The sequence below is a fragment of the Polypterus senegalus genome, chromosome 11 (assembly GCF_016835505.1).
Source record: "Polypterus senegalus isolate Bchr_013 chromosome 11, ASM1683550v1, whole genome shotgun sequence".
NCBI classification, from domain to species: Eukaryota; Metazoa; Chordata; class Cladistia; order Polypteriformes; family Polypteridae; genus Polypterus; species Polypterus senegalus.
In genome coordinates this window covers 161941998-161956193 of record NC_053164.1, presented here as the reverse complement: position 1 = coordinate 161956193, position 14196 = coordinate 161941998, and the positions used below count along the sequence as shown (strand labels likewise).

Genomic DNA, 14196 nt, shown 5'->3' with positions numbered 1-14196 from the left:
ATTACTGTCCAAGTAGTACTTCAGAGGGTGTAGTAACACTGTATATATGTGTATATATATATATTTTTTTTTTTCTTCTTTTCTTTTAATCCTAGGTACCGGCTGCACTTTTTCCGAGAGTCTAGAGAAGAGCTTGAGCGCAGGAAGAAAATAGCACAAGAAAGAATCTTACAGCTTGTTCCAGAGTCTGAAATGGAAATGGACATTAATTACATATACAAGCCTGGCTCTGGTAAATGTGGTCATACAAAGATATAAGTGATTCCACTTAATAGTTAAGTTAGTCCAGGCTGTTTATTATAGAAAACCTCTTTTATTAGAAAAATCTTTACCTTTGTGGATTTATTATAGGAATTAAAAAGGTTCAATGTAGTTGTATTGAAAAGGTTCTATTACTTACCAATTTCAAACAATTATATTAAAAGGGATATGCAATGATAGTAAAATTCTTTGTAAATAACTAAGATGCAGAGTCGAGTATTATTTTGATTATTTGTGAGCAAGTGCATCTGTTGGTGCCTCTGGAAACATTTTCAGTGATGCTCCTGGAATCATTGGGTGTTTGGGATCCTTCAGCATCATACACTCCTCTAGGTCACCAGTTGAGGCCTACAGGACTAAATTGCAATATTCGATCATTTTCCTTAATAAATAAATGACCAAGTATAATATTTTTATCTAATTTTTTAACTGGTTTCTCTTTATCTACTTTTAGGACTTGAGTGAAAATCTGATGATGTTTTAGGTCATATTTATGCAGAAATATAGAAAATTCTAAAGGGTTCACAAACTTTCAAGCACAACTGTACATTTCATGTGTGTTCCGTGTCTACAACAATCTATGTAAACACATCGCTAAAACAGAAATGTTTTTCATGTTTTAGTTATAATTGACAAAATGCTGGCATGAAGTTTATAATGTGTGAAGACTGAAGTCCAATTATCAAATAAACACTTTCACAAAAAAGAAATAATTAAATTTACATGTTGCTGTCAAAGAGTTAAAAACCCAAGCCCAAATATCAATCTACACAAGTCGAAATGTGAGCTTGGCTGGTGAAGAGGTAAGACTTGCTGCCTTGTAATCAAGAGGTTGTGGGTTCAAGCCTGGGTTCTTCCTGTTCTGAGTAGTGAGGTTCTGTTATTATTACTATTACATAACAAAAACATACATTTGATTTGAGTCTGTAACACCCAGTGTTAATTCCTTTTCATTCCTCTTCTCCAGATCACTCACTATGATTGCTGTAATGGTTTGCAGTTTTTTGCAAACATTTGCCCTTGCTGTTACCTCTAGTATTTGGTCTATGTCACTGTCAAACTGGCTCTACAATGATGTTCACTTGATTCACCTTCTTTCTGATTTGGTGGTTGAGGTTTGGCATCTCTGTTTTGTGTTGCTTCTGCTCCCACCAAACATTTCATCCTTAACTGGTGCGTCTTTAAGCCTTGACCATTTAGGAATATCACACACATTAGCATAATTTTCTCATCATTGTTTATCCTTTGTTTTGGTCTTCCCACCTCAGGCCCTCTTGTGGCGTATATTTTTATAAGGTTCGCTGTGGGGGTCTCTCCTCTAATTTGTGCTTCTCCTAAGAGAGAATGCAGATTGTGTTCCCTGGTTGCCATCTCTCTGAGTTTCCTGGAATCATTATATAAATTCTTTGTATCAAAATGTATTCATGTATTGTTTATAGTGTTATAAGTATCAAAAATCAGTACTCCAGTTAAACTGGCAACACTGTAACTATTAATTTGGGAGCTGGGGCAGTATGGGGCATTCTAATCTTGTATATAAAAATGGTGAACAATAACATTAATTGCCTAATTACTTTCTTTCAACGTTAAATTTCCTAAAGTAGCACTTTCATTTTACTTTGCATCTTGAACTTAATCATCATGTGCTTTTAATCGCTTTATAATTTGGCTTTTTTAGTGCTTGATTTTCCCAGAAGGCCAGCATGGGATTACCACATGTCTAAAGAACAGGTTTTGGAGCGTGAAGAGAAATCATTTCAGGAATATTTGAACAGGATCTACTGCCAATATGAACCAACGCAGCTCAGCTACTTTGAGCACAATTTAGAGGTAAATGATACCTTTAATTTGTACAAAATATATCAAAAATAAAAATACACCAATATGTTGATGAAAAAGTGACATATTGCAGGTCATGAATGTTCTATTTTTTTTAAATATCAAAACAGGAGCACTATAAATCTCTTTTTATTTTAATAATAAGATATTTGTCAAAGATTTTTGTCAAGGAAATTTGTTTATTTTTTCCCACAGACTTGGAGACAACTATGGAGGGTGATGGAGATGTCAGATATTTTACTTCTTATCACAGATATACGATACCCAGTATGTATTTTTTTTGTAGATGATTAGCTAATTAAAGTTAATTTAAGTGTATTTTCTGTTTCTACTTATCTCTCTTTCCTTTTTATTTGCCTTTACTTTGCCGTGTTAGCTTATTATAAAACAAAGAAAATAAAAAATACAATTACTAATCATTTTTTTTTAACATCTGCTTTACTGTACAATTATCTAATCAGGCATTCTCGTGGCAGCAGCACAATGCATAACATTATGTAGATACAAGTCAGAAGCTTCAGTTAATGTTCACATCAAATATCAGAATGGGAAAAAAATGTGTTCTCTGTGATTTTGACTGTGTCATCAGCGCATGCTCCTATGATTGGTGGTGCCAGACTGGCAGGTTTGAATATTTCTTTAACTGCTGATGTCCTGGGATTTTCATGCATAACCATTTGTAGAATTTACTCAGAATTGTATGGAAAACATAAAACATCCAGTGAGTGTCAGTTCTGCTGACAGAAACACCATGTTGATGAGAGAGGACAGAGAAGAATGGCTACTCTGGCTCGTGTTGCGAAAAAGGCTTCAGGAACTTGGATAAAATCACTATACAACTGTGGTTAATAGAAAAGCATCTCAGAATGTACAGCATATTGAACCTTGAGGTGGACAGGCTACAAAAAGACCACTTCTGTCAGTCAAAAAGAGAAAGCTAAGACTATAGTGGCATAGGCTGAACAAAACTGGACAGGTAAAGACAACAAAAACGTAGCTTGCTTAGATGAATCTCGATTTCTGCTGAGACACATAGATGATAGCATCAGAATTTGGCACCAACAGTAAGAATTCATGCAGCCAACTTGTCACGCGTCAAAAGTTGAGCCAGGTTGTGGTAGTTTTATCTTGTGAGGAATGTTTACTTCGCACTCTTTGGGTTTGTTAATACTAATAAATCAATGATTGATTACCATGCCATTTTTCAGTATTATTGCTAATCATGTTTATCCATTCGTGGCCACTGTTTACACACCTCCTAATTGTTACTTCTAGCATTATCATGCACCATGTCACAAAGCAGCAGTTGCCTCAATTTGGTCTCAAAATACACAGCTACAATGCACTATATAATACACATATTTGTGTATTATCTAATCCTAGGTGATTCTTTGTGAAGTGAATGTTTGAGTCAACCAGTTGAGACTAGAATGTTTCATATTTAAAGTTTATTGTGTAAATATACATTAATATGCATTTAACCCTAACCCATTTTCACTGCAAATTACTTCCTTAAAAAAAAAAAAAAGTGGTTGATCTTTTTTGCTTTCATACACAAGCCAACTATGTTGAGCCCATTGTAACATTTAATTTGCTTGTTAAGTCCCATTTTGAGTCTCCACAGTTAACATTTTCACTAGTTAAACTTTAATTTACACATGTCTATATATTATAAATGGCATACTTAATTATTTATAAAATCCATTATTGTGATTTGAGGGGTACATTTTTAAAAGTGAGTGACTGGAAAAATCTTATCTGTAGTCTTCTGTCAACTTTCTTGAATAGCATGGAGCAGCATCACAAACTACAAGAGGGAAAATGGGCAACATTCAAACTGACCATAGTCAGAGTTCTGAGACACCAGTGCTATAGTCTGCCACATATTTTGGAAGTTTTCTTTCCATGTGTCTGTGCTGTTGTTAGAAATTTTCCTTAGCCAGGCTTAACCTGTGTTCTCATGCTCTTTTTCAGGAAACTCATTTTGATATATCAGTCATGATACACCATACTTTATTCTCTTCATAATTTTAAGCACTTCAATAATATCAATTTGCAAATTGAAAGGAGAGGATTTGGCTTCTTCAGTCTTTACTAATAATTCCTCACAGTCCTGGGGCCTCATGTATAATGGTGTGCATAGAATTCACACTAAAACGTGGCTTATGAAAAAAAGTGGAAATGTGCATATGCACAAAAAAATCCAGATCCATAAATCTGTGCATAAACAAAGTTCCACACACTTCTCCTTTACAAATCCCAATGAATGTAAAATTTAACACACGTGCATGTGCCAACAGCCCCACTCCGACGACTGTCAGAATGTCATATATTTCAATATGTAAATCAATATAAATATGCCCGTTCTGTTCAGTGTTTGGTTGAAAAACAATGGAAAAGGCACCTGGAAAAAATAATTTCAGTGAATGCGAGGTAGAGACAAGGAAAAACATGCTATTTGTTAACTTATGCAATGGTGTTAGAAACAAAAGCTTGGTGGAGACATTTGAAAGTTCAAGTTTAGAAAGTCGCACAGTGCCCAAAAGAAAAAAAAAAGTGGTCAGATATCACAGTCAACATTAAAAGATGAGTTTATTCTGTTTATTGTTTTAGACAATATTATAAAAACTGACCCCCATGCAATGGTCAGGCGGTGATGATGCTGCTGTGCCAAGTACGTCATCGGGCACTAGTTGCGTGCGCACACAAACACATCTGCCTTGGAAACCTCTGGGAGGCCATCTGGCTGTATGCTGACAGATATTCTGGAGTCAGAGAATGCAATAGTGGATGCTGTAAGAGAATGTACAATGTGATATTGACCTTAAATTCAATAAATTGGTTAAAAAATAAATGCTGCATATGATTACCTGTTTTTATATTCTGCTAATTACGTTTGAACGAAGTTGTAATGCTGCCCGATCTGATTGATCATTTGATGAGTCGTTCATCATAGCACATCAGTTCAGGTACATGCTTGCACACTGCAACACATTTTCTGTGCACTATTTGTGGAAATACTTTCTATTTACATAAGCAAATTCATTCTCTGAAGGTGACTTTATAGTGTAGCAGTGGCACCTGTTGCCACAATGGACCAGTACTCTGCTCTTTATTTTGTGGTGACTGACAATCCTTAAAAGGACTGCTCGCATTTTGCTGCACTAGTTGGGGGGAAAAAGCAACTACAACTGTGCAGAGCTGCTGTTTTTATAGATTTTCCTGCTATATATGATGTAATGTCAGCTCATTCTTTTGGTGATTCATCCCTGGCTGATGCAACTTGTCCGGCATTGTTGCGATAGCAATGTGCATGCAGTTGAGCTCCGATTACATTTGGAAAACGGGATGTTGCTGCAAATTGTGCTTTTATGTTTGCCAGTTCAATTACAATGTAAGGAAATCTTCTATATCTGGATGACAAGTGGATGATAATATCCTATAAAGCTGACCTGGCACAACTCAGTATTTTCTAGATGTTTTCTCAAGTGCTGCTATTTCTTTTTCTTATGTGGAGATCAAAACTGCACACTGTTCTCTAGATGAAGCCTCAATAGTGTGTTATATAGCTCAAGTATAAACACCCTTGATAGAAGACCATAAGACCTACTAGCTGATATTCAACAGCACGAAGTCCTGAAATCTAAATGCTAGATCGAGGGTGCTCATGTAATGAAGATGTCAGGGGGGAACACAAACAAATATTGTTTGTTTTTCTTCTGTGGGCACTCTATTAAATAATCATATTCAGCATGTGAAAACTGGAAATTTGAATGACACATTTTCTTTTCTGTTTTCTAAGGTTCTTCATTTCCCTCCAGCATTATATTCATTTATTAGAACAGATATGAAGAAGAGTCTCATTCTAGTGCTGAACAAGATTGATTTAGCTCCACCAGCTCTGGTGGTTGCTTGGAAACATTATTTTCATTCAATCTTTCCGGAGTTGCAAATTGTCTGTTTTACTTCTTTTCCACGAGCACAAAGTGGGGACCAGAATCCAGAAGGAGGTAAAACATAAAGAGAAATGATTTCACTGAAAGGTTGTTAATGTGCTGTTAGTTAAAAGAACAAATTTAGACATTTATAAGTACACTTGAAGAAGAACAAACAAAATTTGGCAATGGGCCTTTTTTGGATGCTTTAGGGGCAAGGCAGGACTCAACACATGAATGTGGTGCCAGTCTGTGGTAGGGCACAGTTCTGCACATATCAGCCTTTACTCATATTGGGTCAGTTTAGAGGCACCAGTTACCCTGTCCTTTTATGTCTTTTAGATATTATATGAAAATCCAGTGCCTAGAGCAGTGGTTTTCAAACATAGTCCTGGGGACCCAGTGTGGCTGCATGTTTTTGTTTCAGCCTGCTTCTGTTTTTAATTGGACTCCTTACCTAAGTACTGTAAGTGGGCTGTTATTTCCCAGTTTCTGTATTTTGGGATCAATATAACAATTGCTAAATTAAGTTTGTTAATTTTTTATTAAATGTACTAAGCAGTTACAAGGAGATAATGTAATTTTTACTTTTTAACAATAACTTCTTCCTGATTTTCATTCTACTTTTTGAGGTGTTCTGGGTATTTAATCCATTATTTACAATTTAGTGGGCCTGATGTTGTTACAGCCTTCGATCATTCAGTGTTGTTTCCCAGATGTCTGTTTTACTTGTTTTAATTGACATTATTAAGATACAATGAAGGGGGCAAACTACACAGAAAAGGTTAAAGTAATAAGGGAAAAACAAAGAGTTAAAGCATATAAAACCGTTGAAAAAAGAAATTATAAATGTCTTATAAGAAGCATTTTCCTGTGCTTTTCTGAATGCAGAATAAGAGAAGAGTTAAAAAGAGCAGCTGATCAAATTATATTAATTATAACTTATTGTGAATCTGATTGTAACAAAACCTGCAGCCTCAGTGGGTCTCCAGAACCAAGTTTAGAAACGACTGGCCTAGATAGTAACACATAAGGTAACGCACACTTTCTCCACGTAGAGTGGCTTAGCCATGATTCAAAATTAAGTGTCCTGGAGAAATGAGGAATTAGGTCTGACCTTGTGAATTTTTGCTGCTACCTAAAAGAAATGTTTATTTTGTCATTTATTACTAAAACATGAAAAACGTTTCTGTTTTAACGATTTGTTTACTGTACATAGATTGTTTAGACACAAAACGCACATCAAGTTATTTCCCCTTACAATTCTGAGTAGCTCACTCCCCGATAATTAATCAAGGCAGGAACTGGGAGAACTTCTTGGCCGTTCTGAGGCAAGGGGAGGCTGCTATGAGGCTGCTTGGGCTTATTGACACATTTAGAAGAGAAAAGAGGTTTACGAAGAGGTGCGAAGGGATTTAAGGTGGGCCGGAATTAACAAGTTTTTTTGCTGGCTTTGGCAATTCTAGTGTTAAAAAAATCACATTTATATTAAAAGCAAAAAGATTCTTCTATGCATTAGGCTTATATTGAAAAGAGTTTTTTGTACAAAGTTAACCAATGAACAAAAAAGCTCATTTTAAAATTATTTGTTTAAATGTATTTTTTTTAATTCCCTTTGAAATTTAGTATGCTGTATTTTAAACCTGTGATGTTTTACAGTAGTTAATACTCTAGCTTAACAGCTGTAATGACCTAGGTTTGATTCCAGGCCACATCAATGTCTTCTTCACTATTGAATGGTGAACCAACTCTTTGTCCTTTCACAACTATGGAGGAATTAATAGAGTTTGCCCAGTTATTCTAAACATGTTTTATGATTGTGTGATTGTACACGTGTAGCATCTTGGGGTAGGTGCTACCAGAGTATGAGCTTCAGGTGCTGCTGCATGAAATCTGGTCTCTGTATTTTTGCAACAAGTTGTGTTTTCAAATACTTGGCAGTAGACCAGATCCATTTAAACTGTGTCTTGTTTCCTCTCATTAACAATTTTCATGGACAAGATATCAATATGCTAGGTTATGAGACTTTGATTTCTGCTTTTTGCAGACCATGTTATTCTCTTGGCCTTGTCTAACTTCGATCTCCACACCGGAGCAGTGTGTACTAAATACTAGATTGTGACATAGTGAAGGTTCTTTCTGAGAAAAGAGTAATGGGTGAGGGGAAAACCACATCCTGAAATGGAGGAGTTCAAGCACCTCAGAGTCTTGTTCACAGGTTAAGCAAGAGACAGTTGTGAGTTAAATCAAAATATCAGTTGAGCAACCACAATACTATAGGAACTTAGATTGGCCCAGTAAGTGGATATGTGGGATTTAAATCCTAATAGTAAAAATGTGGTTTCAGAAAATACATAAACATAACAATGCAATGAGGGGGGACATAATAAATAACCTTTTATGAAAAGATATTTTTCTTAAACATTTATTAGTGAGATATTTTTTGAATGTTAATGTAATCAATGTTTGTGTTAAGTTTTCAGGAAACGTCAGAAAAGGAGACCTAGTCACTGGGCAGCTGCTGTGGGGTCTACACAGTTGCTGAAAGCTTGTGAAACCATTGTTGCTGGAAAAGGTAATTTTGATTCTTTGTGTTAAGATAATCTATACATTTCGTGTAGTTTATCCTCCTTATATGCATTTAGTTTTCATTCTGTTATATAAATGTATTTATCTTTGGGTCAACTTCAAGATTTTTAATTACAGTATGTCCCCTACATACAAACAAGTTACATTCTGAGAGAATGTTCGCAAGTCTACTTTATTTGTAAGTCCGGCAAAGTTAGCCTAGGTACCCAGCATTCTCAATGCTAAGCTTTAACTCCTATAGAAAACATGTACAGCTGTTTGTACATAAAGTGTTTTTAAAAGTTGTTAATATTTGTATTTTTGTTATAGATTTTTCGTACATTTTAACAACAAACATCCATCCATTATCTAACCCGCTATATCCTAACTACAGGGTCACGGGGCTCTGCTGGAGCCAATCCCAGCCAGCACTGGGCGCAAGCAGGAAACAAACCCTGGGCACATCGCCAGCCCACCACAGGGCACACACACTCACACACCAAGCACACACTAAGGAGAATTTAGAATCGCCAATGCACCTAACCTGCATGTCTTTGGACTGTGGGAGGAAACCGGAGCACCCGGAGGAAACCCACGCAGACACGGGGAGAACATTCAAGCTCCACACAGGGAAGACCCGGGAAGCATACCCGGGTCTCCTAACTGCGTGGCAGCAGTGCTACCACTGTGCCGCCGTGCCACCCTAACAACAAACAACTGAAAGTTATTTTTTATTCCCATTGTTTTCCATCAGCTGATCCCGATATAGTAGACTTCTTACCACTAGTGTTCGAGCATACATATGCAGACCTAGCATATCTCTCTCTCCTCAACTCTTATCAAAACATGTTATTGTACTATACATACAATACAAATAGCTTTTAAAAGTTAATATTTTTACTGGGAGGTTTTTGAGATGTCGACAACCCTTCCAACTCCACTGTGTGTCAAAATTCTGCTAACGCAGGCAGGGATTGCTTGTCTGCTGCTGGTACAATTGCAGGTTCAGAGGCTTGTCGCATAATGCTTCTGTTGCCCACAGGTTGATTCAGGAAACATTTAAAACCAGCCACTGACTTGCCCCTGTGTTCACTCGCTGTTTCCTCACTTGTGTATGAAGTCTGTTTACTCGTTGTCACAAAACGAGACAGACAGATAAAGGGTTGGGGCAGCCACCCATATAATTTGGTATCCTGGCTGCAAAAAGTCATTTTTTAAAGCAACTAGCACTGAAGTGCATACAATGGAGTCCAAAACCAGACTGTGGGAGAAGGGAAAAGGGGAAGACAGGAAGTGAGGTCATAAGGGTCGGGCACATGTTCATTATTCATTGGATCAGGCCCGGATGTGACATCAGGGGGGCCGGAGCTGGTAAGGTCTGTTTCCATTGGTTCGGTCCCAGAAGTGAAGCCAGGTGGAGCCTCCCGGGTTTGGTCTACAGGGAAGTGAGAAAGAGAGTTAGTGCACTCTGACACATCCCGGCATGCCTCAGAACTGCCTTCACTCGAGCCCTTTAGCTGCCTTCCATGCGCGCGTGCGTGACATCATTTAATCTGGGAAGGGAGTGAATACAAGATGAAAACAGCATCCCTGTGTGCATGTTGTGGTTTCTGAGAGTGCTGAAGAGACAGCTCCCATTTGTATAACTTTTGAGATGAAAATTAAACTGATCTTTTTTTTTTTTTTTTGGGCTCACCTTCTCTATTGTGACACACATATTTATGCACATTATTTTTGTATTTATTGTGCATCTTACCAACAAGCAACTAAGTTCTATTTTTTTTTCTCATGTTTTCAGCCAGTTGATCTCGGTAGACTCACTTGCAGCTAGTGAACGAGCGTACATAGGTAGCAAAAATATGTTTCATGATCTTCTCCTTGTTGTTTAGAATTGTGCCGATGGTTGAACAGTTCATGTTACACGAACAAGTGACATCGACTGTCTTTTTTTCCTTGCTCTACTCTCTAAATTATTTTCACTTTTGTTTCTATCATTATGGCTTGGCATTTCTTAGCAGTACATCACCACTGCTTTTACGCTTAATTCAGACATCATGGGCTTGAAATGAAGCATGTTAACTCAATGTAAACAGAGATACAGCCAAAAGCATAACATCTTGTAGAGGAAACACACATTTGACTGAGAATGTACACAATAATAGCAGGGGTTTTGTTCCCCACCTAATGGCAGACACATGAACTAACTTATGTGCTGCCACGGAATTTGAAGTTACAGTACAATTTTACATTTTTTACTTATATAAATAAATTTGTTATTTATTGGACATAAACATTCTCATTTTTCAAAGTTCGTAACTTGAAGGTTCTTATGTAGGTATCTTACTGTATTATAACAGTCACATGTCATGTAGCATATCAAGGTGATGTGACAATTTTTTGAAGCAAGTTTATTATACTGGTAAAGAAAGCTTTCACAGTGAGATAAAGTAAGTATAATGTAATTGAAAAAAAATTTAATTGTCTATAAATGATATGCCTTCCTTTGCCATATGGCATGGTTTGGCCAATTCATATCACATAAACCAAGCTTTCTATAGATTTATTCTGTAGAAAACCAGCTGACAATTCAATATTAAGAATATATCCGTAAGGGCACACCGCATGACAATGTGCAGTGAATACACTTGACTTTCTTTTTCTGTATGTTTAGCATTCATTTGCTCAGAGGTTGATGCTCTTGCTGCTTCCTGAGCTTCTATTCTTTTCTCCACCCTAGCGGCCCGCTTATTCTCTTCTTTCGTCAGCATCTTTTTGCGTTTAAAATGATTTCAAAGTCAGTTTTTGTGTTGCAATTACTTAGTAGGTTTTCCTTAATTTTTCAGTTAAGCTGGCACTTAAGTCTTCAATCTGCCTCAAGAATGATTTAAGATATGAAGAGTTAGGGGAAGTTACAGCAAAGTTGGTAGGGATGTTAACGGCACCCATACACAAGAGTTAATTCTACAAAAAAATAAAAAGTAATAACTCCAAAACTCTTCACTTTTAATGTAAAGCTGTAGTGCAGAGTTTCAACGTAGTATATGTGTAACAAATTTCAGGCTAAAGGTTATTTGATTTTTGACCTTGATCTTCCTGGGTTGACCTTTGACCTAGGAGGTCAATCATCACCCTGAAAGCGGATAGTAGAGGTCAAGTAGTATATGTGTACCAAATTTCAGGTCAATGGGTCAAACGGTTTGCAAGCTACAGGTGATTTAAAATCTTAGACAGACAAATGGACAGCCTCAGTAGCATATTATATAAGAAGAGATTGTCATTGTAAGTGGTCTTTTAACTTTTCATTCACTGGACTTTTTTTAATTGATAATTTTTATATTACTTGTTTAAGATCAGTAGTCGCATTTAACCTGAACATCATAGTTCGTAGCACTGAATTCTCACACACCTAGCCCTAGACTTCAGTGCCCAAATGGATTCAGAGCTACCTTCAGAGATGTGATTGGGAGGAACGGCCTCCCTGATCTAAACCCAAGGGGTATTTTGTTGTTGGATCTCTGGTTTGTCCATAATGAACACCATGTTCAAACATAAGGTGGCTCATAAGTGTACTTGGTACCAGAGAACCTTATTTCAAAGATCTATAATTGATTTCATAATTATATCATCAGATTTACGGCCATTTCTTCTGGGTGTTGTGTCACATGGTCGGGGAGGCACCTGGACAGACACGGAAAGCCCAAGTGAGTAATGAGAGAGAACTGGGAACATCTGAGGGGGGCCCTTGTTCAGAATACTTTCAACCCCTTCCTCTGAAAGAGCTTTTCTTGCACTGCGGGTGAGGCTGGGGACATAGATTCTAAATGGGCCTTGTTCAAAGCGGCTGCAAAAAGCTGTGACCTGAAAGCCATAACTGTTTCTCAAGGTGCCAACCCAAAGAACCAATGGAGAACACCAGAAGTGAGGGATGCTCTCAGGCTGAAAAAGGAGGCCCTCCATGTATGATTAGCACGGGAGACTCCCGAAGCAGCAGAGAGGTACCGAAATGCGAAAAGGGCTGCGGCTTTGGTGGTCAGGTAAGTAAAAACCCCAGGTGCGGAAGACGCTTGGAGAGCCCATTGGAAGCGAAGATCAATCCAGCTCAAAGGAATCTTGGCAAACCATCAACTGACTTGGAAAAAGAAGGCAGGGATTCTCCCAGGTGGTTCTCAATTAGGGTGAAGAAGTGCTGACCTGGACAGAGGATGTTGTCTGGCGGTGGAAAGAACACTTTGAGAAGCTCCTGAACCTGATGGGCACACCTTCTGTGAAAGAGGCTGAGCCAGAAGCTTATGGGGGATCAATGCCCATTTCGCTAAGGTAGGTCACTTAGGTAGTTAACACTAGAATTACCAAAGCCTACAAAAAAACTCATAACCCTGGCCTACCTTAAATCCCTTCACACCTCTCCTTCAGCGTCTTTTGTCTTGTAAATGTGTCGAACAAGACAAGCAGCCTATTACATCCCCCACTGCTGCAGACCGAGCACAAAGTTCTCCTAGTTCAAGCCTTGATTATCTGGGAATGAAGTGCTGGAGTTTTAGAGTGGAAATAATAGATCGTTATTTACAGTGGTGTGAAAAACTATTTGCCCCCTTCCTGATTTCTTATTCTTTTGCATGTTTGTCACACAAAATGTTTCTGATCATCAAACACATTTAACCATTAGTCAAATATAACACAAGTAAACACAAAATGCAGTTTTTAAATGATGGTTTTTATTATTTAGGGAGAAAAAATCCAAACCTACATGGCCCTGTGTGAAAAGTAATTGCCCCTTGTTAAAAATAACCTAACTGTGGTGTATCACACCTGAATTCAATTTCCGTAGCCACCCCCAGGCCTGATTACTGCCACACCTGTTTCAATCAAGAAATCACTTAAATAGGAGCTGCCTGACACAGAGAAGTAGACCAAAAGCACCTCAAAAGTTAGCCATCATGCCAAGATCCAAAGAAATTCAGGAACAAATGAGAACAGAAGTAACTGAGATCTATCAGTCTGGTAAAGGTTATAAAGCCATTTCTAAAGCTTTGGGACTCCAGCTAACCACAGTGAGAGCCATTATCCACAAATGGCAAAAACATGGAACAGTGGTGAACCTTCCCAGGAGTGGCCGGCCAAACAAAATTACCCCAAGAGCGCAGAGACGACTTATCCGAGAGGTCACAAAAGACCCCAGGACAACGTCTAAAGAACTGCAGGCCTCACTTGCCTCAATTAAGGTCAGTGTTCACGACTCCACCATAAGAAAGAGACTGGGCAAAAACGTCCTGCATGGCAGATTTCCAAGACGCAAACCACTGTTAAGCAAAAAGAACATTAGGGCTCATCTCAGTTTTGCTAAGAAACATCTCAATGATTGTCAAGACTTTTGGGAAAATACCTTATGGACTGATGAGACAAAAGTTGAACTTTTTGGAAGGCAAATGTCTTGTTACATCTGGCATAAAAGGAACACAGCATTTCAGAAAAAGAACATCATACCAACAGTAAAATATGGTGGTGATAGTGTGATGGTCTGGGGTTGTTTTGCTGCTTCAAGACCTGGAAGGCTTGCTGTGATAGATGGAACCATGAATTCTACTGTCTACCA

General features: G+C 37.8%; 1 protein-coding gene across 2 annotated transcripts in view; it reads left to right on the top strand.

Moving 5' to 3' along the window:
* The window catches only part of gnl1 (guanine nucleotide binding protein-like 1), a 97872-nt gene that overhangs the window by 32888 nt on the left and 50788 nt on the right, over nucleotides 1–14196 (top strand). For both annotated transcript variants that reach the window (XM_039769986.1, XM_039769985.1), the window contains exons 3-7: nucleotides 96–232; nucleotides 1940–2091; nucleotides 2296–2367; nucleotides 5903–6110; nucleotides 8512–8610. In XM_039769986.1, the coding sequence (XP_039625920.1) occupies nucleotides 96–232; nucleotides 1940–2091; nucleotides 2296–2367; nucleotides 5903–6110; nucleotides 8512–8610 (668 nt within the window). The remainder of the gene's footprint in view (nucleotides 1–95; nucleotides 233–1939; nucleotides 2092–2295; nucleotides 2368–5902; nucleotides 6111–8511; nucleotides 8611–14196) is intronic.